Below are 27389 nucleotides of genomic sequence, written 5' to 3'. Positions count from 1 at the left end.
GTTGTTCAACAATGATAGATGAAAGTCTTTTGCGCACAAGAGAGATTTATGACATTTCAGTTAGTGTGGAGTTAGTACAACAGGCCCTGGGGCCTGGTCTGTTAAAATCACACAAAGCTACATTACTCAAACCAAGGTGTGTACGAGCTGGTGTCTTTGTCTGAGACTGTAGACTTTATATAAAGATGGACGACATGACAGCTCCTCAAAAGTGAAGCCAAAATATCTTTATTGTCAACATGCAGAGTTGTATCACGATCAACAATCCAAGCTCTCGATCTCAATCATGATCACGATCTTTGATCCACAAGAGAGAGCTTCAGTGTGGGTATCTTAGGAGGCAATCCAGTCTTCCAGTCTTTGTGCTGAGCTAAACAAATGCGCTCTTGGCTCTATACCTAAAACATGAGGGTGGTACCCAGCTTGTTCTCTACATGTTACTTTCTTATAGATCATGTGGTTGATGGAATACTGAAGTAATAGATACCTCCAGTTGCAGTTGTATATTGGGCTTACCACTGTAGAAAAGTGTATGTTGTAAACAGTGAATGCATAGACACCTACACCAGAGGACCCTATTACATAATTTGAATGTTCATAACTAGGACAAAGGGTGGATGTTACATGTGTTCTTGTCAACATGAGGCTCTGCTGTCATATTATATCCAGCTGGTGTGCAGCCTAAGGTGTAGTACAGTTACTGTTGAATGCTGTACTGAAATTCTACCACGCCTGAACCAGAAACCGACACCTGAACACAACATACATTTGTCCCTTTATGAACGACTACACTTTCCTATGGTAAAGACTTCACTGTCAGTAGATATTAGACGTGCAGTGATAGGCCCTGAATGAGATATAATGTTGTCTTTGCGTGTAACTGAGGAAGAGTTTTCTGACAGAACTGCAGGTAGATGACTGAGAAAAAATGCAACTGCATTTGTGAGTGCGGTACCATGGCATAGTATGTATCTAGTGTTGCCATGCCCAGTGACTTTAGACAGCATTTGGCAAAGTTTTGTTTGTTTTAACAAGATCTGACTATGAACCTAATCTGACTTATCATGAAGCAACTGTCACTGAGACCAATGTCAAGGTTAAGTGAGGTAAAAAGTGACTCACAATGTTTTTTATTCTATCCCTTTGACCAGCTCACATCCTCGCTGTGGCAGGAATGCTGAAACATAAGCCAAGCTGTTTGATGTTGCTATTGCCGCTGATGATCTCCTTTGTTCTTCATCTTCATCCTCTTCTTCTTCCCACCCCTTCCTTTCCTCCATCACATCATTCTGCTTGGTCGCCTGTAGTCCTGGGGATGAGGCCGGCTCATTTCAAAGAAGAAAGGAGACGTGCGTTACAGCCGGATGTCTCATAGTCACAGAGACTGCAATTAGTCCTAGTTTGCAGTTGATTATTTGTGAAGAATGTGGAAGAAATGACTTTCCCAGACTTAAGTGGATGGCAGCTACATCGACATTAATCAATATAATTAATTAAAGCATGGTGCATGACTTTTAAGGAAGGACACAGTGTGAAAATTGAGAAAAAACATTTTGTAACATTTTTTTTGTTGAGTTATATCTGTAACAGAATTGAAAAATATCTGACCTTGGTCAATAATCCTTATTAATATACAGTATAAAGTTGATTTAATCATTTTGTCTATGTATTATCAAAAAGTAGGGGAAAATACTCTTCTTCCCAGGATCAAGGTTATGTGCTAAAAAGTCTTGTTTTGTCTGATCCACAGTCCAAAGCCAAAAGATATTTTTAAAGTTTTATTCTTTTTATCAAAGAGGAGATGTGCAAATTTTCACATCTGTATGAGAAATTTAAGGAAAGTGATTCTAAACACTGGATCCTCCTGCTGCATTTATCTTCTTTAAAATTTGAATTTGAATTGGTGGCCTGCCATATATAAAAAAAATAAAACCCTATCCTTTCTTCCCTCAGTAGAAAAATATAAATTGAAAAAATTGTCAAACTCGTCTGCTGCAGCATTTCCTCCACCCTTTAATCTCTATTTGCAGATTAGATACTGTTTTAACACTTGACAACCACTTTAGAATAACTCATAAATCTGCAGATAGGACACAGGAGCCTGAACATCCACATATTTAACACATAGAACTATTAGCTGCTGAGCAGGGAAGCACAATACAGAGAATCATCGCGCGTTACTTGCTGTCTGCTGCAGAGCTGCTCAGCAACAGCCTGAGATTAGCAAGTCTCTGGAGGAGTGGGTTTGCATGTGCAGGCGTTTTTTGTGCATGTGTGTTTGTGTGTGTCTGCGTGGTGTCATATATGCCTCAGACAAAGAGGTTGCATTCAGCCATTCCCCCCGAGGAAACCCAGCTCTTACACACTGATGGGGGAGAGGACGAATCTCTCATATAACTCCTCCTCTCACCATCAGCGTCCATTGATCTGCTCTTGATCTTCATGTCCGGACACACACACATGCACAATGTTGGTTTGATGTCTCATCTCTACCTCCCTGCTCTGACCTCTCTGATCTATTCACTGACTCTCAACAGCACCTCAGTCACTGCTTCTTTTTTTTTGGTCTCCAGAAACTCTTCTGATCCTCATATTACTGACCTCGGTACTGCATCCCCTCCTTCCCCCTTTCTCACAGGCTTCTTCTCTCTCAGTACTGTCTCCCTCCTTCTTACTCTTTTCTCCGTGCTCAGGGCTGCAGAATAATCCCCTGTGAGATTTCTCACTCTCATCTTTTTTCTTGGTTTTGGCATTACTGCCTTTTTCCACCGTGACTCTCCAGTTAGTTGTCAGACTGGGAGCTATAAGCACAGCGTCTCCTGACGTCTCCTGGTTGTACTGAAAGCACTAAGGTTTGGTGTTGATGTGCTCATGAAAAGCTCTTTGTGAGAGACCATCAGGCTCACATGTTTCATTTCCCAGACTTTTTAGCACAACAACCGTAAATGAAATGTTGTTGCTTAGCAGACTCGTGGATGTTAAAACAGCATGTTTTCCTCCTTTTTTGGATAATGGATTCCTTTATTTTTGACCAATAAACAGAACACACAAATGTTACATTCTGCAATATTAAAATCTGGCTTGGAACATAACATCTCTATCTATAATTTAAATTCTGCTGTTGCTTGGTAAATTTGTAATAATGGGTCAGTGTGTATTGGTGGGTTTATAATGATCCCTTCTTGAGCTTATACAAAGATGAACGCTTAAAAGCTGCTGTAATCATCATTTTTTTATTATATTAGTTCAAATTGACTATGTGAAAAATGTGGCCATCACCCGACTCTGCATTCGGCAGTTGGGGCCACAGAGGAGATGTTGGGGGGAGGATCTGGATAGATCAGTCTTTTAATCCAAATGACAAAAACATGTTTACCTTCAAATGACAAAGCTCCCTATTGGCTATAGTAATTGTCTTTGTGAGAGCAAAGTATAAAGTCAGGTCTTAGACAAAGTCCTGAAATAATGTTTCGTCAAACATTGGGATGACCTCTGTTTGTTTTGCTACTGGTGGGAACGCTAATTCACGAGATGCTACTATGAATTGTATGAGAAGTGAGGGAAACAACCCATATGTTCTCTTGTAAGACTTGTTTCCCTAAAGACCGGGCATTAGCATAGGCGAGTGATTATTAGTATTTATATCAACCCAACATAAGAAACCAGGATCCTTCCTAAAACCTAACCAAAACTTATTTGTGCCTCAAGCTATAGCCAAACTATAGCAACGTTGTTTTTGTTTAAAATGTTGAAAAGCCTGTCATCCTATCGAGAGTGAGGTCGGTTCGTCAGCTAACAACAGATATTATCCAAAAGATTGATTAGTGCAGGTTTAAATTAGCTCTTTCCTCAAAAATGTACTGGCTGTGATCAGCATAGAAATAATGTAAGATCCACAAAATCATTGTTCATTATGTTCCAATTACTCGTGTTTGTCGGTTTGGATCCTGCTGCTGTTGCTCGGTTTATGTGTGTCTGCATATTCTGAGATTCTTCCATGCTGTGAAAGATTGTATCTGCACAGAGACGTGTATGACGTGATGTTTTCTTTCACACGTCAGTTAATCACAAGATCAACTCTCAATAATCTGCTCCGAGGGTCAGCCTGTCAAAGGCCAGCTATTGTGCATGTTGAGTGTGTTTGTGTGTGTGTGTTAATAGTAAATCGAAGTTTGAGTCATGAGGCTTCCATGTCAAAGCTGTTCAGTTCACACAAAATATGGTCAGATTGCATAACAAAGACACAAGACACAAATCCATATTTTTTCAGGGAGAGAAAGTTCGAAGAAAGTCAAACTGTGTATTCTATAGATTCATGTATTGTTTGTTCAATGAACATACGTAGATTTTTTATTTGTCTCGTGTTCCTTCTCAGGTGATTGAGTCTTTGGGCATCATGATCTACAAGGCTCTGGACTACGGGCTAAAGGAGAATGAAGAGAGAGAGCTCAGTCCTCCTCTGGAGCAGCTCATCGACCTCATGACCAACATTGGCGAGGTCACAAAGGACGCCTGCCCTGACGAAGGTTATGAGGCCACAGAGGAGGAGGACGAGGCCGAGGACGATCCGGATAGTGTCTACAGTGTTCATGGCTACAGAGATATCCTCAAGGTAGGTACCATAGCTGAGGTTGGGACTGTGGTTGTCTTTTCTATGGTTGTCAGTTGTTTTTCAGTCACTCTTAATCTCCCTGCTCTCATCAGCCTGTTTTACTGCAGAAACATGCAGATGTTTTCAGGCAAAAAGCTCCCAGCCAAACACTTAGCTTAAAAACAGGAAGTAGCAACTAGTTGGCAATTATATAGTGAAACATATATACTGATTTAACACCAAAATTGGCAGGTTTATCCAGGTTTTTAAGCGTGGCTTAACCAGATAAAAGAGGCATTTGACTCCTTACCCATTGCTCATTCTTAGGGAATCATGAATGACAGGAACGCACTAGAAACTGGGACGTGCTCTCACCTCACTGTCTCACCAGTGTTGCATTTTGCACAATACGAAGAAAAAAAATCTCTGTTACACATTCTTCCCAAGAAAACAATCATGGCTATATACGTGCCCATGCCCAGACGTTCGATGCATGTCATAACGTCATGCAGAACAGGCAGAATTAGCATCTAGACTGCCAAAATAAAGAAAAGAAGAAGAGAGATTTACCGCATTGACCAGCGTGTTATGTTTCCATCACTGAAGATCGGAGCCAGAACCGATAAAAACCCTTGTCTAGTGCAGAATCATTTGACCAAGGAGGGACTGTATCTATTCTCACTGCGAACAAAATTGAGATGTCAATGGATGTTTGTGGAAAAGGGGCTTCATAAAAACTTTTGCAATCACATACCCAATCTTGATCTTGAAAAGCGACTGAAGCGCCAGATGTTTCACTCAAAAATTGTAGAGACAAAAATGGAGTAAAATGGAAATAAAGAATCATGACTCCCCATGAATGATAATGTTGGTCCTTGTTTTCTGGATGTGTAAACAGGAAATATCAGCTAAATAAGATGATAATATCAATAAATTTGTGTTTACTAAGCACACAAGAGGTTATTGATTAAACAGTAGAGCCAATCAAAAGGTAATCAGACCCTACACAGTATATATCTGCCTCCCACTTCAGGTTGGCAGTCAGATACAGCGAAAGGTTCCAAAAAAATAAACACAGAAGCAGAAAGAAGGTCAAACAAAAAATACAAAACTTGGTCAATGACTCGCAGGAAATAAAGAGTAGGAAAATGCTGGAACTGGCTCTGACTCTGCATTTGTGCATCTTGTCCATAAGCATACAGCATTTTAAGACACTAAAACCTTTACAAACACTTTCCAAAGTGCAGTTTTTAAAACACTCCAGTTTCATGTTTAGATGTAAAACGGGGCATTCGGGAAACAATGACATTACAGCTTACTTAGTGGATGCCCATTGTTGCTTAGTGTTATGCGCATACACAAACAACTATAGCAATGGCGGCTATATACCAGCTTCTCTAAGTTTGGTTAGCACTGCTAGGTCTAATCACAAGTTTGCAGCCACATTGAGCGTCAGTGCACCACATTACCAGCATTCAAAGGCAGCTGCCTCACCTGGACCTGAGCTCATCAACCATGCACACAGCATTCTTCTATTCTATTTGATGGATCATTGATGTGGACTTAATCACCACCTACTGGCACGGCATGCTTGTTTGAGCGTTTAGAGTCATTGGTGTGTTATCGTCTGGACAGAGATATTTTTTCAAAAAGAAGGTCGTGTGCATTGAGATTTTTTGTAAACTGAGGGGAATACATCCATTGAAAAAATGTCTGCAGTAGGGTAGATAAGGCCTTAATACACAAATGAACTAAACAAATATGAACTTATCAAGTCAACTAATCAGTGAAGGAGGGAAACAGACAAAGACAGGAAGTAAAGTAAGAGACACACAAGGAGATTAGAAATTCAAAATGTCAAAATTCCAATTGATGATTACCCATGAAGTCCACCAAGTCTTTATGTCTATTCAAAGATAAGACACGGCGGAATCATCAGAATCAGAATTGAGTTTATTGACATTGGTTTCCACATACATGGAATTGCTGACAGTGACAGTAAACTACTGAGTATAACATAATAAATCATCATATAAAGTCATCAGACATCCAAACATCTGCAGATTTTCACACATTTTTTTTATTTGAACAGTAAACAATACATTTTAGTTGTGAAATGACACTGCAGTGAAATAAATACAGACGCTGAGGAAAATTAATCCAGGAACCGATAATGTCAGCTGGTTGACTGTTCAGGAAATGTTGTCAGTGAGAAAATGAAAATGTTGAACATGACTCTGAACAGCGAACCCTGAACCTGTCTGATCCTCATGTCTCTGTTGTCCAATGGAGCATCGACTCACTGTGTCAGTCCTCACACGGCCTCGTACTGTTTACATAATGACCACATACCCGGTCACACCAACCAATACACATCATTGCTGCTCTCCAAGGAGATGTATCAGAGCAGCGTGGCAATCTGGCTGGGCCAAGGCGAGCCAGCTGTCACTTTAAATAGTCTCCTCTTCCATTCACTCCCTGTGCTTCCTGAGTTTACCCTTTGTCCTACTATATTGACCCCAGCTGACATAGATTACATTATTAACCACACTTACATTAGCATCACATTTATTTCTGTCTGAAATAACAAAGACAACATTTTCATTTACCCTGCATGCAACATTTTTCCCACACTTATGAGAGTAGAGAAGTTTTCTGTTCTTTTCTGTGTTAAGTGAACTTAGCTGGAATGCTGTCTAGACAAGTGGTATTTCAAGCATTAACCACAGTGTACCCTCTGCACCCGAGAGACACAAGGCATATTCTGTCATTGTGTGTGTGTGTGTGTGTGTGTGTGTGTGTGTGTGTGTGTGTGTGTGTGTGTGTGTGTGTGTGTTTATGTGGCAGCAGCATGGCTGACCTCGGGCATAGCTGTTTTGTGAATTGTGTCCCACTGTCGATGTTTACCAATGTCTGCATATCTGTTTGGATATTTTTGTTTTCATGCAGTTTCTCTGAGAGACATCACATTCCAAATCAACAGCACTGCACTCCATCTCTCTCCATCTCTTCTGTAACAAGTTTATAAGAAATGCAGCTGTGACCTGTGTAAATGTCTCCCCCTCTTTACTTCACTGTCTGTCCTCTGTAGCTGTGTACGAGTCATCTACCCAGCCTATCGGACGCCCCCAGTCACTACCAGGCCGTGTGTCGGGCTCTGTATACAGAAACCAGGGAGCTGAACACTTTTCTGGAGAAGATCAGGAGCGCCAAAGAGGTGGGTGCTTATCATCTTCATCATCATCATCAGGGCTGCGGACTTGTTGAGCTCATTTTTGTTGCTGTTTAGTTAAACATTACACAACAGATACAGGGAAAAAAATTGAGTATGGTCAATGCATAAGCTCTTTTTTTTATAATACCCATCTTATTTTAATCACAACACAAACAGACTGGATATTGGGCTCCACTTTAGTCAAGGGTTACAACGTGATCACTGACCTTTGTGCAGCCCATAAAGGACATATCGAGACATCACTTTTAGCACTGCCCCACACACCCCACTGATCAACATGACTTTCTCTCTTTGTGTGCACCCTGACAGAGGCAAGGTCATCACTGTGGGACTGTGTGTTTTATATTCCAAATTCTCCACCAAGAATTATATGTTTTCACCCCTGTTGGTTTGTTTGAAGCAAAAAATTGACAAAAACTGAAAAAATACCATGATATTTGGTGGAAGGATGTAGTATCCATTAGATTTGGTCACGGATCCGAAACAGGGAGCAATTTTTTATCGCTTTCTTTAACATTGTGGATTATTCAGCATTTTTACAGATTTCCCAGGGAATCATTTGTGGATCTTTATAAAAAAAAGGGTCAGACATGGTTAGAGGCATGATTTTTCTGAGTGTGTGGAATTTGGTGCAGTTGATTGAACTGAAGGAGACTGGGGGACTTTCAATGCCATTCAAATGATTCTCTCTTTCGAATGTTACTAGTTAACATACATATTTATAGTATTTTATTATATGCTTTATTATGCTGAAAACTGTTTTCATGTTATGCCTTTAGTAAACATAATAGCTCTTATGTAATGAATATAAACCAGTTGAGCTGACTATATTTGCTTGTTGCCAGTTTTCTCTCTGCTTGGTTATTAAAGGTTCAAGTGAGGAAACCAGTAGAGCATGACTGTCACATCTGAGTGAGCTACAGTATCTTTCCTGTTCCAGCAGTAAACCATCACTTACAGAGGAAGGACTGAATGGTAGCATGAAATAAGCCATGTTTCCACTGTGACAGAGCTGATTCTGATCCATGGTGATGACCGTGGATAAATAAGAGAATGGACACCAGGGACATTCCATATTATTCATGCTATGTCATGGCGCAGTAACTGTCTCCCAGCTTTCCCTAACACCTTATTCTTATGTAAAAACAGTATTAAAATCCTTAAAACATACTGTTTAATATAAATCAAGACAATCTAATACTTTAATCTTTGCATTCTATTCTTCAAGGGTCCATTCATTGGCAGGACGAAGGGATCAGGCCACTTAAATTATAAAGATACAAATACAATTATACAAGAGATCTATAACAGTATTTAAAGTAATAAGATGCTAAAAGAGGGGAGATGTTTTGAAGCAAATAATATGAATATGGACACATGAGCTACATTTGCTCGGTTAGGTCTCTTTACTTCATTCAAGATGTGGACTATTGTTATAAAAAGATGCCTCACTGTGAGTTCTTGTTCTGATTTTAATTGAGTTTGATTAAAAGGCCATGAAGACCAGAGAGCTGTAGAAGCTTTATAGGGTAAGCCAATCTGATAAATAGGTAGGACCAAGACCATGAAGAGCTTTATAAACTAATAAAATCATTTTTAAATCTACTCTGACACTGACAGGTTGTCAGAGTAGAGACTTTGAAGTGTAGTAGTGCGTAAATGGTTTGGGACTGTGCAAAAGTAGGGTGTAGTGACTTGAGGAACAAAATTAGTTCCTGAGACGCTGCAGTCATGCCTGAATAATGTGAATGATGCGCCAAAAGATCACTCAGATCCGGAAAATGCGTTTCACCTTTTATCAAAGAAAAAAATGGACGATCAACTTATGGTAACGTGCACAAACTCATAAACTGAAGTAGTCACAGTGATCACAAGGAAAACAGTGTAGCGACAAAAAATATGGCATCCCCACTCACCCTCTCTCCCAAACTCCACAAAGGTGAACAGGTGCTCATATATCCTATCATCCCCACCCATCCTATGTGACCTACTTTCTGCTAAATTAATATGATCACAAATAAACAGTAAATAACAAATAATATAAATAATACCCCAAATATATAAAACTTGTCCAAAAATAATAATTTTCATCTCAAACCCATTCATGGTTCCTGCAGTGGGAAAGAGGGGGAAGAAGCGGAGCCGGATATCTTGATTTTTTATTTCGTTTTTTTTATTTCTTGTAGTGGTACCCTGTACTTGTGTTCCCCAAAAACACAGATTATGTCAATTTAACAGTTTTTTGTTTTGATTCAATATTATTTCTCAGTTCTGAGAGGGAATCAAAAAAAAATATGAAAAATTTAACGTAAGGTTCAGCCCTCCCTCACCGCCCCAACAGCTTCTGTCAAATATAAAGGTTTACATTTTTAGTATTTTGGTAAATATCATGAAATAAGTAATGCTCTCTTATATAACATTTGCTCTCCAATCACAAGAGTTCAAACAGCTTAGAGAGACTTAACATAGCAAACCTAACTCAATAGTTCATATTCAACTAAAGGAGCTAGATAGTTCTTTTCTGCAGAGATTTGTGACTAACAGAGACAAACTGCACAAACTCACTTTCATGCTTTAAGTCTAGTTAATGGAGATAAAAGACTTAATGTCTATTTAAACGTTTGCATCATAACCATTGCTTTCCACTTAATGAAAACATTTGAAAACTGTCTTAGGGAAAATTAAGTTGAGCTGATGTGCGAGTCTTTCTTTCCAGATGCATTATCAACTCATTTTCATTTTCCCCCAAGTTCACATTCAAATATTATTATTTGATACCCATTCAGTATACGATCAAGTGCAGGTCTGGTTTTAGTTAGATTTATTTTTTCTCATTTACATTTTCGGGGCTCAGCTATGGTTTGGAACAGTTCCTATGGGGAGTGGTGTGTGTGTGTGTGTGCTGTCTTCGTCCTCAGCGTTTCTTCCTGCTATGCACTGCTGCAGTTGCCCTTTTACTGTGCGTAATGCATCTGAATGAGTAAAGGGTTTTTTTTGGTTACATAACTTGGGTAGAAAATAGAGAGGAGAGAGAGAGGACTCCGGGCGGAGAAGGCTGACAAAGACCGAGATTATAAAGCAGGGAAATTGGGAAATATTTTTTAGCCCCAAAAAGTAAAGAAGAAAGCATCAATATGTTTGTCATTTTAAGTAAGCTGTCATTTCAGAGCTACACATTTCCGTCCTACCTATGAGCAATCTACCAGCTGGAGGACAAAGGATGAAATAATCCTCATGAAGCAACACTGTATAATGATTATTTTAATTTCACCCTAGATAGTTTTAGCCATACTTTTAAGTCTTCCTTTTCTTTAGATTTAACAGACACATACACAAAATCTACCAAATGTGCGTAGAAAAGGAATCAGCAAAGAAAACAACACGGACACACCGCACCCCCCAAATCCCCAGACCCAGGCCACCACTTCTTCAATGTAAAAGGTTTTTGAGGTTTATTGAGCTTGAGTACTGAGCCTCTGCTGATTCATCTGTCTCCTCTTCTGTCCGTCAACGATTAGATGGAGTGCCATGAAATTCTATAGGATGATTTGTAATCACTGATTCGCTGACTTCTCATTGTGTTAGCCCTGTCACAATTTCAGTGTGTGTATGTGTGTATGTTTGTGTGTGTGGGTGAGAGAGAGAGTACACATGGATACATGCTTACCTGATGGTTCATGCAGATGCATGAGTGTGTATCTGTGTTTTAAAGGGATAGTTCACTGGTAATGTACTCATTATCTACTCACCACTATGCAGATGGAGGGGTGGATAAAGTGTTTGAGTCCACAAAACACTTTTCACAGTTTCAGGGGTACACAGTGTTGCCTGACTGGGGTATGTGTGTGCGCCCCTTCAATGCTTGTCATTATTCATGTGGACTTCTTTTAGAGGTATGATGGTTGGGTCTTGTCCACACAAGGGTTGCTCTGCATGCCTGAATGAAAATGCTGTCTCCATCACATGCAGAGAACACTTCTCAATCAGCCTTTTGAAATGGAAATGTGTGGATTTGATGGAGTGCCATGCTGCTCATACCAATGAGATAATGATGTAATGAACTAAACTCTCTAGGCTCTTCAATGGTCAAATTAGCAGTGCTTTGATTTAATGGGCTGTTATAAGCTAGTAAGCACTTAAGCATGACCCTATGTAAATAGACTACTGTATACACAGTACACAAGTAGAGTGCATTATGCATCATAGTGTGAGTGATGTTATGTAACTGCTACATTGAGCCTCTAGTCGAGCCAAGGCAGCTGTTCCTGAGCAGAATGATATTGAATTGTGGTGATCCGCAGTCAGCTGGGTAGTTTGTGCAGCTAACCTTGTTAGGACACTGCATTAACTTCCATTCATTGCTGAAAGACTAACCAAAACCTTCCACAACCTAATCATGACCAATTTATGGCTAGCCTTAACCTTAACCTATCCACAATTCATATCTTACCCCTAAACTTAACTCGGACCTCAGAAACGATGTGTTGCCTCATTAGGCTTTGGCCCCCCTGAGGTCTACTGGTCCGTCTACAGGTCACACACACACACACACACACACGTTTGTACTTCTATCTTAGTGAGGACACCCATTGGCAGAATCAGAATCAGAAGCATAGCGGTCAATAAAAAAAAAAAAATAATAATAATAATAAAGCAAATGATGATGCAATCTCTAGCCCCTTACCTTAACCTTAACACCAAAGATATCTGTAAAAGAACCCACAGACATTGTCCTCTGTTGAAAGCAGCAGCAGAGGAATGCAGGTTGGCTCCTCGCGTCCAACAGACATGCTGTCAGTCAGGCTGACAGGGTTATACAGCAGTTGAATGGCCTCACGTTGTACAGGTTCATGCAGATATGTCAGAATGGAGGAGCTGTGTTTGCTGTTGACGGCCTGAAAAAGGAACATATCTGAGTTTATAGCTTTAAATACAACCTAACATACAAAGTGACTTTACATGAAGTTTTCTTTTCTTTTTTTAGGGCTAATTTAGGAACATACTAGTAGCTCTGTGAGGCTAAAGTGCTTATTCAAAAATAAAAGGATCCAAATTTAGATTGGATTCTTAACTATTGTGAAATGTAAACTATAGTCACGGTTGAAGAAGATACAATATAACTGTATTGGATTTGGCTGCAACGTTGTTTACCCCTGAAACACCTTTGGTGTTTTGTCGACTCAAACACTTCACCCACCCCTCCATCTGCATAGTGGTGACTAGATATTGAGTGAATTACAATTTTGGGGTGAACTATCCCTTGAATCTACCCTTATTTTAACTCCAACTGTTCTCTTAGTTTATTCACTTGTTTTAATTAATTCATTTGCTTTAAATATCCTGTGTGCAGAATTCAGTGACTTCTAGTGGTGACATTGCATGTTGCAGCTGAACACCCCTCACCTCACCCTCCCCTTCCATGAACATGAACGAGAATCTGTGGTAGCCTTCAGTTGTCATAAAAACTTTTTTTATTTTACTTTTGCCCTTGATTTAAAATAAAGGCAAATGTTACTGTTTATTTGTGTTTTCTTGGTTTCTTGGAATGATTTGTTTATTTTCTGTACTCGGCTATATTGTAAATTACCTCAGTGTAATTAGGAGTTAAAATAAAGGTTGAATGATTAAGTAGACTGTAACTGCAGGTCTGTAACTGAGACATACAACAGGTGGTAATTCTGTTTCTTTTTCATATCCTATGTTTCTGTCTCTTTTACCAGAACCTCCGTAAAATGGAGGAGGAGTCGTCAGAGGAGCCTGGTCGTGACCTGAACGAGCTGCAGAACACTGACTGGGTAGGCAACAAGTCTCCTGACCTCTGACCTCTAACCTCTAACTTCAATTGATCATTTCAATCATCAAAGTTAAAGTGACCTTAAGGGTCTGGAGGGGAAATTCAATGCCCCTTTTTGGTGTCATATCAAAGATAGTTCATAGCTGCATGTTTACACAAAGTAATGTATATGAATGCATGTATCATTCTGGAAGCATGTTGAGATGGATATAACCACGCACGTGTGCACAGAGGTCAGAGCACAGATGACTGATATTGTATATACTCAGATCCAAAGGGTCACATGCCATTCTTGACATTTGCTTTTCCATGCTGCCCTCTTCTCCCTCCGTCAGGCTCGGTTCTGGGTCCAGGTGATGAGGAACCTGCGTGAAGGAGTCAAGCTTAAGAAGGTGCAAGAGCGTCAGTACAACCCTTTGCCCACCGAGTACCAGCTCACTCCCTATGAGATGCTCATGGATGACATCAGGTTCCAACGTTACAAGCTGCGCAAAGTCATGGTTAGTGTCTGGTTCTGACCACACACACACACACACACACACACACACACACAGAAGCTATGCCAAATTTCAGTTTTAGGAAAAATTGCTTTGAAAAAATTGTTTGAAAAACTTGTTACTCTGTTACATAATAATTACAGGCAGGAGTGATGCTGTGTTGGCTAGCAGCACAGGGGGGGCAGGATCATGCTATTCTTGTAATTTGAATGATGCACAGACATTTCACAGATGAACATATCAGCAACCAGAGGCCTTTTCAAACAAAGATCCCATTATATTGCTGTTAAGAGAACCTCTCAATATGCTGCCTTCACTCGTTTACATTGACCCGGACAAATCAGGCATAGAAATTCCACAGTGAGTGATTTTAGATAGTGTGCTGTCTCAGAGAGGAGACGTGTGACAGAACAGCGTCGCCATCATGCTGATTCAGCTCTGTGGCGTCCTCCATAAAGGCAGAACAATGCTCTCCCCGTCACATGTTCATATCTTTTACACCGAACAGAGATGGATTAAAGGCACAAGATAATTGACTTTAACAGAAAATTCAGTTAATTGTATGAGTAAATCAAACAGCTGCTCTTATGTCATAAGTTGCTGCCTTTTGTTGTTTTGTATCATTGTCAGTTGAATATCTTTGGGTTTTGGATTGTTGGTCACACATTTTCATGGACAGTTTTCATTCATGTTGCTTTTTAGTTTCTATTTATCACAAATTACACAATAAACTAAAACAACAAAATTATTATTTTTATACAACTGACTGATGATATGTTGTAGCCATAGGTGATGGTTCTGTGCTCCTGAATAGCTCTTAATTACTTAAACAGTCAAGCCATTTCTCTCTGTATTTCATTTGCTTTCCTATGTTAAACCCTGTTCTGTTGTTTTAGGTGAATGGAGACATCCCACCCAGGTTAAAGAAAAGTGCTCATGAAGTCATCCTGGAGTTCATCAGGTCCAGACCACCTCTCAACCCTGTGAGTACAAAGAAAGCAAATAGATTGAATATGCTATTGGATCGGACACTGTCCCTGCAGAGCCAATAAAGACCTGAAAATAGACCAGTGCACTTTCTATTAGCAAGCTGATGCTAATCTGATACATTCACCATCCTAAATCTTACCCCAGACATCACAATACCTTATACAAACATTTACATTTACCAAAGGACTTGTTTTAAACTGTATTACTTTACTTTCATTGTTCAAGGATATCCATGATCTCTGTGAATTTCCTTAAAGGCCTTAAATTTAGATGCCACCACACGATTTGAGAGTTTAAAATGTCATCACAATATGAGCAAAGATTTTTATAAGAAAGCTTATTGATATTCATCGATAAAATAATAATAATAATAAATAATTGTTCACCCTGGTAGAGAAACTATGAGATATTCACTATCTTTTGGATTCCTGCAGGACATTTTTGTTTGGATGAAACAAACAATGATGACCATTGGTTTCACATGGGATACAAACAGCTCTCTTCTGTGTGACTGGCCTGTGTTTGGTCCACTCATCCAGCTCCCAGTCACACCCATACTCCTTACACCCGTGCCACACTGGCTGCATGAGCAGCACGCGGAATATCTTGTTTTTAACTTAGGCGCCATTGTTATCAGGTTACAGTGGCATAGTAGGGAGCCCTATTCGATCAAATACAGTGATCGTACCAGAAACCCATGTTCTGGCTTCACTGCAGACATGCAGCAGACACACTGCCTGTGTGAACAACAGACGCCTGTGAGACGCAGCAGATCAGTGGTGTAGCCGTCACGCACTGCACATGCAGCCAGTGTGGCCCAGGCCTAACACAGACTTTGTCTCTGTATGTCACCTAGCTTCCTCTTTCCTTCCTCCTATCCCAATTAAAACAGCTGCTATGTGTCATGTTATAATAAAACTGTGGGTCACAATCAGCTGATTGCATCGACAACCAACTCGAGGACAGTCTCAATTCTCTATATTACAGCTCTGTTGAAACCACTGTCGCCTTTCTAGTAAAGCAAGAATGTTGCAGTTTCTACATGAAGTTTCATTGCAGTGTAAATATGAATATGATATGAATATTACAGGTTTTAGCTGTTTGTTAGTGTCATTGATTTCTTTCACACAACCTACTCACTCACTGTCTTCACGTATTTTTTTTCTCCATCATCCTCTGTGTTAGGTGTCAGCTCGCAAGCTGAAGCCACAGACTCAGCCTCCTCCGACCCTGCATGAGCGGATCCTGGAGGAAATCAAAGCAGAGAGGAAACTGCGACCTGTGTCACCTGATCAGGTCCGCAGGGGAAGGCTGGGTAAGGAAACTCACCATGTCCTCGTCACTGTTCTTGTTATGTGGCACCCACACACACACACACATACACACACACTTTCTTGCACATGATGCCCAGCAGATGCAAGCATCATGTGCAAATAAACTAAATTCAGAGGAGACATATTTTGTAGCTTCATTGTTTTAAGCTTTATGCTTCAGTTCATTTACTCTTTCCTCCGCTATTATTTGCGCCTCTTCTCTTTGCTCTTGTAACTAATGCTGCCTTACTTATCATATTTGCATTGCCACAAATGCACATTATTGTTTTGTTGACTATATTGTGTACAATATAGTGAAAGGTGTACATGAATAATAATGCTAAGTGTCTGCAATTCCATGAACACTAATTGTACTAAAAACACTACTGTTTCTGAATGTCACTTATCTCTCACCATTGGCTGTGGTTTATTTGAAATGCTATTATCTCCCATCCTGAAAGTTTTTATACTTCAGTGATCTGAAAGTGGACTATAAGCATGTTATACCCCTGTCTTAATTTACCTCCTCCACAGCAATAACTCTACTATGCCATGATTGTTTCTCCTTGCAGTAATTCGGCCACTTAGCATGTCTTTCAGTTTTGATGCGTCAGGTAAAGTTTCCTCGCTGCTTACCTGGCTTTTTGTTTTAGTTTTTTCTCATGACTTCCTGTTATCCTTCTTGTTGTGGCTGCTCATCTGCTTTCCTAGCTCAGACACACACACACACACACACACACACACACACACACACACACACTCTCTGCACACATGTCATGTCATGCTTCAGTGGTTGGTGATGGTTGGCTGCTTTGTGTGAAGGTGAAACATTGTGATGATGTGAGACACAGGTCAGTAGGATGAGACACTGGTGAGAACAAAGTGATGAGTGACACATTTAACCGACAGAGTGGATACACAGGGTTTTCAGTTACACTAAGGACATGTGGAAAATATAAAGTGGATATTGTATATGCTGCTCAATATACTTAGTTGACAAATTTTGCCATTTAAAACCACAAAAAACACAATTTAATTAAATAAATGATACTTGGAAATTTTAAATAAGATAAAACTTAACAAGATATGTTTTGTCTGTTTTTTTAATGTACTTCCTGTAGTTGTTCCTCTTGTCCATCTCTATACTGGCTGTTAGGAAATTCCTTCTCAAAACAATTTCCCTGCCAATGACACACATTACTTCATTGTGCTCAGTAAAACATGAAGTTCCACTGACGCTGATGTGAGTCCTCAGGAGTCATGTCATTCCTAAAGATACTGTCCCTCTTCTGTAAGTTAGGAAACCCTTAGTGCAGAAGCAAAAGAGGGAAATTCAACAGTCCAGTCTTTTCAAGAGTTCAGCAGAGGCAGCAGAATCATGACACAGTTGATTTGTATGTACAACATTGTTTCTTCTGTCTGTAGCTTTATTCCTGTTGAGACATTTGATCATGCTTATGTTTGAATGCTGAGGGGAGGGTTGTGAAATACCGTCAGTGTCGATGTGCTAAGTCAACGGCTCAAACAGTCCCTCTTATCTACAGCTCCTGTCAGACAAATGGACAGTGTTATGTAACTGCTGAGATCTCTGAACATTCAGGAGAGGTGTCACCTTTGCTAAGCTCACTATCCCTCAAACATACTGCTCTGATGTGGAACTGATCAGCCAGAACTGCGTATGTGTCTTCAAGAGTCATCAAACCAAGGGGTCTTTAATGGAGACTTTGCAGGATTGAATCATTCTGCAGGAGGATCAATGTGCAGCCTCTGGACTACTGTGCAGACTTACAGCAGCAGTATGTCTGTGTTTTCGCATTAAATGCATAGGAAGAACATAATGAGACAGTCTTGATTGATGCAGTAAGAAAACACTGCAGAGGAAATAATGCAGAAGAATCCACTTTACCTGCAGCCAGTGTCTCTCATCACACCACAATCTGTATCACGTCACACTCTCTCATTCATGCTGTCCAATAATGTGTGTGTATGTACAAAGTTTCCTCTATAATTGATCACTCTTGCACAGAGGGAGCAGTTTGATTCTCCTTTTCTCTGTTAGTCGTTCCTGGGCAGATTGTACATACCAGGCCACATCCACATTACTGTTTTCATTTGCATCAACTCTGCTTTATGATTTTAGCTGCTGTTGCCCAATTATTTATGAGCCCTCACACATTTCTTTGTACAATGGTCATGGTGTGATAATCTACTGGACAACAATTTCAACGGGTAATTAAACATTTTGGGAAATTAGCTTCTTGCTGAGAGTAAGATATGAAGATAAATACCATTCTTAGGTTTGTACACTAATTATTAAGCCAGAGCCAGGAGCTGATTCTGGTAGCTTTGAATGAATCCTGGCAGTGTTTGTGTGTGAGTGTGAGACCTCCTGGCTCTATAGCTTTAGTAATACTTACTGACCAATGTTACTCTGCAAGAGCCAGGATAACCATATCCCCCCCAAATCTCAAGCTATTGAAATGTTTGAGATAAAAAGTACAAAATAATACTTGGACTTCATTGGTCATCACAGATCATCGGGGTCAATGACAGCACAGGCACATAATGGAATGCTTTTGTAGTTATCCTAATGAAGGAGCTGTCCCCTTTTAGGTTTTGGCAAAACTCGCAGTATGCCACAGGATTTGTTCCGTGCAGGAATAGGTAAAGTATGAGTGCTGCTGTGGTTTAGAAAGGCCTTGTTTACCTGTAACCCAACAGCATTGTCTGTCTACCTCCCTGGCTGTGAACTAATATTTCCTCTACTTGAATATTTGAATGCTAAGTCCTGGTAAAGATGCAGGTAGAGTGTACAGTTATGGCTAATGCTGGCTAGTCTATTTGTGTTTTAGTGAAGTTTAAAACATGGCAGAGACACAGCTCTAGTTTAGCTCCTGTTAAGACGATGAGCTCATGTCGTTGCTTTTCCCACAAGGAGAAGAGACTTGAAGAATCCTACAGATCCTATCAGCCGCGGCTCTTTATCTGTCTGTTGAGAACGTGCTTGTCTCCCCTGTTCACACTCCCAGCCTCCCTCTAAAACCCTCATTTCAAGTCGTTTCTTTTAACCATTTGCGCTCCGAGAAATCACAGTAAGAGGAGGGGAACTTGATAGGTGGTTGGTTACCTTGTATTGACTCAGTGCTCAGAGACCCTGTTAGTGACTTGGTTAAGCTTCCCCCCTCAAAAGAAAATAAGCAGTTGTCAGCAGAAAGAATCCCGTTTGAGGGAGTTTAGTGTCGAAATTACATTTCATTAAAGACGCCTCCATGCTCTGTGTGTAACACCAAGCCTGCTCCTTTGCCTCCCCTCAGACCAACTTAACTCACCATTCCTGCCCTTGGGATGGATCTCAGTCTTCTCTAACAGGATTCATTGCATCTTATCATCCTACCTCCCGTTCATACATCACATTAGCTGAAAACAGTCCGTGTGGGAGGACGCAACATTCAAGTTAGATTTTTAAGAAAAACAGACTAAAGATGCAAGGAATCGTGTGAAGAATTGAGATTCATCTCAAGTGTTTTTCTCTGTCTTTATCTAAATACCTGTCTCTTGTGTGGCTCTGAACAGATGAGTTTAGTCCGTACATGGGCAGAAGGACGTCCAGCTCTCTGTCTCTGACCAATGGAACAGCTTCCCCCAGACTAGAGCCCTCCGGATGTCACTCTGCACCTCAGAGGAAAAGGCTCCTGAAGGCTCCTAGTCTCGCCGAGCTGGACAGCTCGGACTCTGATGTCAGTATGATGACTTTGTGTGTTTATGTGTGCTTGGATTGTGCCTGTGGGATTTGGAAACATGGCATCCTGCATGTGCAGAGCAAGTAATGAGTGAGTTGCCTGTGTTCCTCATATTCAGGATGAGATTTTTGGGCGCAAATCAGCCAGCAGCTCCAGTATGGCCACATCTGTGATGGATGACACATCTCCAGAGTCTGTGCTGGGGAAGAAAAGTGAGTCAGGAAATACTTTCACATCCCTGTTACAGCTCTGTCACCTCCTCAACTTAAACCACACACTGATGAGTGTGTTTTGATCTCACAGTCTCACCAGCAGTTTTATCTCACTTAGACTCATGGATTAACTGATAAGAGGTCAGTAGTACAAAGGTTAAGGTCACAGTGACTTCATATGAGTCTGTGAAAATGTGTATGAGGACTGAGACTGGTATTTCTACTTCTCTATTCTGTCTGTACCTGAGCCCTGATTTCACTGTGGAGTCGCCTTCTTTTCTCTCTTCTACATCTCTTCTCTTTTGTCTATGGACACCAGCTCCCCCCATGTTCCTTCCCATCTCCTCCACACCTCAGCCAGAGAGGCGTCAGACCCCCCAGAGGAGACACTCCATCGAGAAGGAAACCCCGACCAATGTGCGACAGTTTCTGCCACCGTCCAAACAGAGCTCCAGGTCTCTGGTGAGTCAGCCATTGTTTCATACATGTCCTAATACACCATCAAAATATTTTAAAAGTATATTAAAAACCTTATAAAAACACTGAGAATTAAGTTAATGTGAGTCTGATAAGTAAAAACTCCCACAATGCAACAGCATTAGTACCTTTTTTAAAGGTGTAAATGTGTAGAATTTACTGATATCTAGTGTTGAAGTTTCATGTTGCAGCCTAACACCCCTCACCTCCCTCTCCTTCCAATCATGAAAAAGAAACTGTGGTAGCCTTTAATTGTCATAAAAACTGAAAAGGTGTTTAGTTTGTCCATTTGGACTAATGTAAAAAACATGGCGGCCTCCGTAGAGAGGACCCCCTCGATGTAAATATAAAGTATATAAATATAAAGGGCCTTTTCTGGGGTAGAGAAAACTACAATTCATACAATTTAGATGAAACAGACTAGTGAAAACATCATTATTATTCTACATTAAATTTCTGCCAATAGTTCCCTTATACCTAAATTTCACACACTGGACCTTTAAGGGACTGGAGCCTGGGATGGATTGGTCACAATGACCCTGTCCAGTAATAAGACAGAGAAATAGAGGCCGAAATGGAGAGTGTGGTAGATAAAGAGGAACATCAGGGGTCACTAGAGAAGGAAATGAGAAGGTATTGAAACTAAACACACGTCACACGTCATCATCTCTCAGTGAATGACAGTCAACTATAAGGGATCAGTATCTTGTATGCAGTATGCAGATGCGGAAGACTGAGATTGAACCACCAACCTTCTGGGTGGAGGACGACCACTCTACCCATCAGCCACATGTAAACAATAATAGATGAAGTTCAGTTTCATATTATGAATTTACAGTTTCAGAAAGAAGGCTGCAACTAGCATCACCACAGGCCAAACAAACATCCAATTGGAAACAGCATGTTTCAAATGGGATCGGCACTAGTTAAAAAGAAAAGACAACTGACAGGTCGTTTCAATGAGCGCATGTTTGGACTGTCTGTGTTTTTAATGGAATATGTTTGTTGTACTTGCAAAAAATACATTTTTATGTAAAATAAATTTTTTGTGGGACTCATTTTTTTACTTTCGGGACTTTTTTGTTTGTTTTTGTATGAAATGTGGAAGGCTATTTGTCTCTGAAGCATTATTTATTAGAAACAGTTAGTGTATTTGTTTGTCAGATGTGTTTTGTGTTCAGAAAACAAAATGCATTGGTTTGTTAAAGGTGTTTTGTATTTGCACACCACACTGTGTTTGTAAGGGAATGGTGGGGATTAATGAAAAATGTTTTGTGTGTGTGTGTGTGTGTGTGTGTGTGTTGTTGCAGGAGGAGTTCTGTTTCCCTGTGGAGTGTCTGTCTCTGACGGTGGAGGAGGTGATGCACATCAGACAGGTATTGGTCAAGGCAGAGCTGGAGAAGTTCCAGCAGTACAAAGAAATCTACAATGCTATGAAGAAAGGAAAGGTAATTTGTATAAAACCATTCAACATGGCTGTTGTTCTTCTTCTACTGAATTGATAGAATTGTATCTTTCTACACTTTGCCATAGGTGAAAGAGCAAATACGTTAATAATAATAATAATAATACTAATCTCATTTTTTTTTTTCCATCTCTTTTTTCTCATAGCTTTGCTTCTGTTGTCGAACCAAAAGGTTTTCCTTTTTCACCTGGTCTTACATCTGCCAGTTTTGCAAAAAGTAAAACATTTCAAATCTTTATCTCAACTGTTTTCAAGATTTTATGTAGGTAATCTAAGAAAGTATAAATACTTAACTTCACTACTTCCTATTCATTTCTCTTTTTCAGGCCTGTGTGTTCACAGTGTTGTAAAAAGGTAAATCTTACAGAATAACTCTCTGAGCTGGGCATGAGAATGTGAGGTTTCACAACAAAGGATCATTTTGCCTCAGTATTGTTTCTCAGTTGTTACATTCATGCCTTCCTCATCTGACAGATGCGGCTGCCATCCAAACCTTATTCCAGTTTGCCCATCTACTCCATTGGCTCGACCAAAACACTCCCGAGGGAGAGGATAACTGCCATGGCTGCTGTGGGACAAGGACACTCTGTGGCCGAAGGGCCGGGGCCGTCAGTCGAGGGAGGGATCGCGCCGTCCCCCGTTGTGAAGAGGGCAACGATAGGATCACCTAAAGGAGCTGCAAGACCTGCTGGAGCAGCAGCCGTTGCAAAACCTGATGGAGCAGCAGCCGCTGCAAAACCTGAGAGATCCTCCAGTAGCCCACAGCGCCACAGCATCCAGAAGACCATGTCCAAGTAAGAGCCATGAACACAATTATTCACTTACTCAGACTCACAACAGAGGATGATGTGTTTGATCTGGATAAAGATGTTGCTGTTGTCATTACTGGGACTGTGACACAGGGTTTTTATGTTTGTAGATTAACCTCAAGAGAGAAAAATACTCCAAATGCTCACAATCTTTTTAATTCAGATTCAGAAAGTCTAGTGGATGAAATGTTATAATACCAAGGTTGTGCTTTTTGTTTTTGATTCACCAATAAAACATCTGATAGCACCCACAGGTATTTTAGCCATGGTAATTTTATGAGGATATATTTCAAAAGAAAGTTGTAAATGTGTGAATAAAATTATAAAACTTTGTATGCTGAGAGCAAAATAATAGTTGGCCTGGTAAAGTATAATTCAGTGTTTACCCATAACAGAATAGATGCTTTCACTCCCTTCTTCCTTGGAGCACATTTTACCGAATACTGACGTACAGTTTTGTATGTGCCACCTCATATTTGTCATGTCACGTCGTTTCTTGAAATGGTGGAATGGTCTCATAATCCTGATATATGAATTAAATCAAAGGCTCACTGCAGCACTTTTAGGTTTTATTTGTTCAGACATGGACCTATTTGTCTTGTTGAGTGGGAGTGAATTTCATTTAAATAATCAGCTGTTTGAATTGGAGGTAGCACTGAAAACTGAGGCCTGTAGCTTGTCCAGGGTAAGAAGGACATTTGTTCGGGACAGATATTTAGATATTGGTTTTTTTCCATTTCCCAATGTTGTGAGTCTAACAAAAGAGGTTCCATCTACTGAGATGGAAATATCTCAAAAACAAACACACTATAGTGGTATGTAGTGTACAGTAGTGGTACCTGTTCATATCACTATATTTTAGAGAGAACATATGCTAGTTGTTTATTAAGTGATTTGTTAAACTGTGACCCAACAGTCAAGTTTTCTTATGACTTGAACACTGAGGCAAAATAAACTCGTTGAGAATTCAAAATGTATAAATACAGTGTTTTCTCCCCTTTTTTCTGTGCTCTTCAGGTTTTCGAAGCACGGCTCTTTAAAGTCTCATGACGAACTGGAGCTTCCCTCGGAGCTGACGGAGGACTGGGCCACCATGGAGGTGTGTGTGGACTGCAAAAAGTTTATCTCCGACATAATTGCCTCCAGCAAGCACAGCCTGTCTCTTGCCACCAAGAGGGCTCGCTTAAAACGCAAGACCCAATCCTTCTACCTGTCCTCTCCTAAAGGAGGGGAGGAGTACCGGCCCTCTGAACGAACAATCAACGAGATCTGAAACTCTTCATCCGTCTCCCTGGCTGCTCTCAGCTCCGATTGCACAATTAGAACACTCCCTGATATGATGATTATTGTACATGTATACTTCAGTAAGATTAAGCTGTCACAGTGGCTGGCGTGAACCTTAGTCTTAGAGAGTGTGGTCTCATTGCTGTGTCTAGATCATCGTGTACAGCTACTCCAGACAACAGCTTACTGTAGATTTATTTTTCTTTATCATAGATGATCCTTTAAACTCAGACCACAGCCTTTTGACAATGCAGAGTGAACTCCCCCCCCGTCTGCTCGCACAAAAGCATGGTCCACCCCAACTCACATTTCAAATCAACAAGCACAAGACAGAAGAAGGAGCGGTGTGTGACGCCCTCAGGCACTTGCACTGCAGGAGACACAGGGCCTGCACAGACCACATGTTGGGAACTGAGGGTGAACAGATACTGTGGACTATCAAACTGTTAGTTTTATATGGGTTTTAAATTAGTTGTTTGTTTTTTTACACATGTGTATGTACAGTAAATGATTGTTCGATAAAAGGTCACCCATTTGTAGCTTTATTTTGCTGATGAAGCTTAATGAGGTTTCATCTTTACAAAGCATCACTGTTCTTTAGGAAAAAAAAAACATCACATGTGTTTTATTTTGCATCACATCAAGAAACATCATTAATGCAGAACTAGTGCCAAATATACCTTCTTTCTCATCAGTCTAACGCCTGCTGTTTTTTTACAGTGAACCCCTGTTAATAAAAAATGTGGTTCCATTCCAAATCAGATGCATTTCTCTATGTTAAATATCCAAGCTTCAGAAGCACTGCTTAAAGCAAATGTTTCTTGAAAGACACCTTCAAATATATTTTAGTTGGAGATTACTCTCAAACTCACTGTTAATCTCATGTGATTAAGAGTGTCCTCGCAATGTAAATGGGTTTGGGTAAATAAATAGTATTTATCTTGCACTTTTCCAGTCCAATCTACCACTCAAAGTGCTTTACTGTACTATTCACATTTACCCATTTACACGCATTCATTTCTATAACATTTTTCTATTACATACCATTCTTAAACGGCCGTCAGCAGCAAATTGGGGTTCAGTATCTTGCCCAACATTTCGGAATGCAAGCTGATGAAGCCTTGGATCAAACCACTGCCCCTCTGGTTAGTGGACGGCCCTCACTCCCTCCTTGGTTCCTAGGGTTGGGGATGGTGTTACATAAACAAGTGAGGAACATATTATGAAAAATCTTTTACAGCCTGTATAGGTCAAGCTTCAAAAGTGCATAATATCCCAAAATGCAACTCAACAAGCATCCTTTGTTAGACCTGCCCCCGACTGGGAAATGCCCATATCTTTTCAATTTCACAGAGATCTCTGAAATCATCCAGATGATATCATCATGTATTTAATATTACCTAGCTGTAGTGAGTAACTTCATGTGGAAATTGTTGCAGTGCCCCATATATGAGAAATAACCCTACAACTGTCATGTGATTTGTGTTGCTAAATCCTGAGTCCCGCCCACTTCAAATCAGTAATATGACAAGCACAAGACAAAAAGAAAATACTGTTGGATCCCATCACAAACAGTAGGTAGCTGATTCAGAAAAGGGTTTTCGGTCTTTTAATGTTGCCTAACCAGACAAACATAACAGACATGTACAGTATGTTCATTTGGAATCATTATTTTGTGTATTTGTGTCTCTCAGATGTGCATAGAACCAAACATAGAAACATTATTATCTGCAGTTCCACGTATAATTTTTCAGACTTGCCTTTTAATCATATATATGAAACATCTGCATATTTTTGCGTTTATTTTTAAATATACCTTTACATTGATATATATATAGTGTTAACTCCATTATAAGACTCCTGACTTGAGTTATCATGTAACAAAACACCAAATTTGTATGTGTTTGTACTGATATACATTGAATGAATCCTATCTGTCAGTACAAACATATGACAACACGCACAATAAGTGTTAAAATAATGCCTTTATGATTTCCCTCCATCTTCATTCAGAGTCTCATAGGTAGGATTGATTACCTGAGTTGTGGCTTGGGTCCATTTTACTCTTCATCACATTCCTCCTGTGATAATTCTGCCTTAAAATTTGCCTTTTTTATGGTCACACTCACATGTTGAACAGTCATCTGCTGTTACTGTACATACAATGTTTCTGATGGTTTTTTGGTAGGTCAGGTCTGTGTTGATCCAGTGATATATCAACAGTGTGTTCAGCTCGGCATGATGGTGAGGTATTGGAGGTCCACAGGGGGGAAAAACCCTCACCGTGTGACAGACGGGATCATGCATGTACTACAGTGTAGCTTGTACCTTAAAGTCTGTATTACCTTCAAGCTGTAACTCCCTGCAGAGTTTGCAACAGATGATGACTACAACAATAAACTAATGGAAAACCTCTCCAGTGCTTGTTATTCAAAACTAGTGCAGTGCCTGTTCTAAACCTTCCTGTATGAACTTGGCCTGTGGTAATGCTCAGGAGCTACTTCAAGAATTATTTCTTATCATTCCCTCCTCAAACAGTTCTACAATATACTGTCACTTTTTTATTGTTTGCATGCTGGACATGGTGTGCAGAGATATTTATTTACAGTCAATATTTTTCATGAACATTTACTGAATTAGCTTCTTAATCGTTCACCTATGTGGCTCATATATGAGTTTGAATGATTTACTGAACTGCTGTGATTTTTCCATACATTGCATGTTGGCTATTCCACAAAACTCACCAGCAATCTACACAATCTTCAACTCTCATCTCAATTTTCCTAATAACAATGGGGATCATACTGTTATGGTTTCAGCTCCTACAAAGTGGTTTAAAAAATCAACTGAATGGTTTTTATTTTATTTTATACAAAAGTTAGCAGGGACATGTGTGATTTTATTATCAACAAAAAACCCTGCTCGATCGATATGCTACATCAGGGGTCCCCAACCGGCGCACTCCAACTCTTCTTCACTGAA

At 40.1% G+C, this 27389-nt stretch overlaps 1 protein-coding gene across 4 annotated transcripts in view; it reads left to right on the top strand.

The window, feature by feature from the left end:
• spire1b (spire-type actin nucleation factor 1b) overlaps positions 1-26822 on the top strand; it is a 37195-nt gene extending 10373 nt beyond the window's left edge. Inside the window, exons 3-18 of one of the 4 annotated variants that reach the window (XM_069537359.1) lie at positions 4376-4612; positions 7683-7808; positions 13547-13621; positions 13956-14120; positions 15014-15100; positions 16293-16422; positions 16993-17034; positions 19034-19084; positions 19994-20157; positions 20279-20372; positions 20692-20834; positions 22160-22297; positions 22461-22531; positions 22641-22668; positions 22789-23108; positions 24141-26822. In XM_069537359.1, the coding sequence (XP_069393460.1) occupies positions 4376-4612; positions 7683-7808; positions 13547-13621; positions 13956-14120; positions 15014-15100; positions 16293-16422; positions 16993-17034; positions 19034-19084; positions 19994-20157; positions 20279-20372; positions 20692-20834; positions 22160-22297; positions 22461-22531; positions 22641-22668; positions 22789-23108; positions 24141-24396 (2127 nt within the window). In that variant the 3' untranslated portion in view covers positions 24397-26822. The remainder of the gene's footprint in view (positions 1-4375; positions 4613-7682; positions 7809-13546; positions 13622-13955; positions 14121-15013; positions 15101-16292; positions 16423-16992; positions 17035-19033; positions 19085-19993; positions 20158-20278; positions 20373-20691; positions 20835-22159; positions 22298-22460; positions 22532-22640; positions 22669-22788; positions 23109-24140) is intronic. The other 3 variants (XM_020091153.2, XM_020091154.2, XM_020091155.2) reach the window with 3 other exon arrangements.
• Positions 26823-27389: the final 567 nt, after the last annotated feature.

Source organism: Paralichthys olivaceus, chromosome 13 (genome assembly GCF_024713975.1).
Source record: "Paralichthys olivaceus isolate ysfri-2021 chromosome 13, ASM2471397v2, whole genome shotgun sequence".
Classification (NCBI taxonomy): Eukaryota; Metazoa; Chordata; class Actinopteri; order Pleuronectiformes; family Paralichthyidae; genus Paralichthys; species Paralichthys olivaceus.
This window is presented reverse-complemented; position numbering and strand designations above follow the sequence as displayed.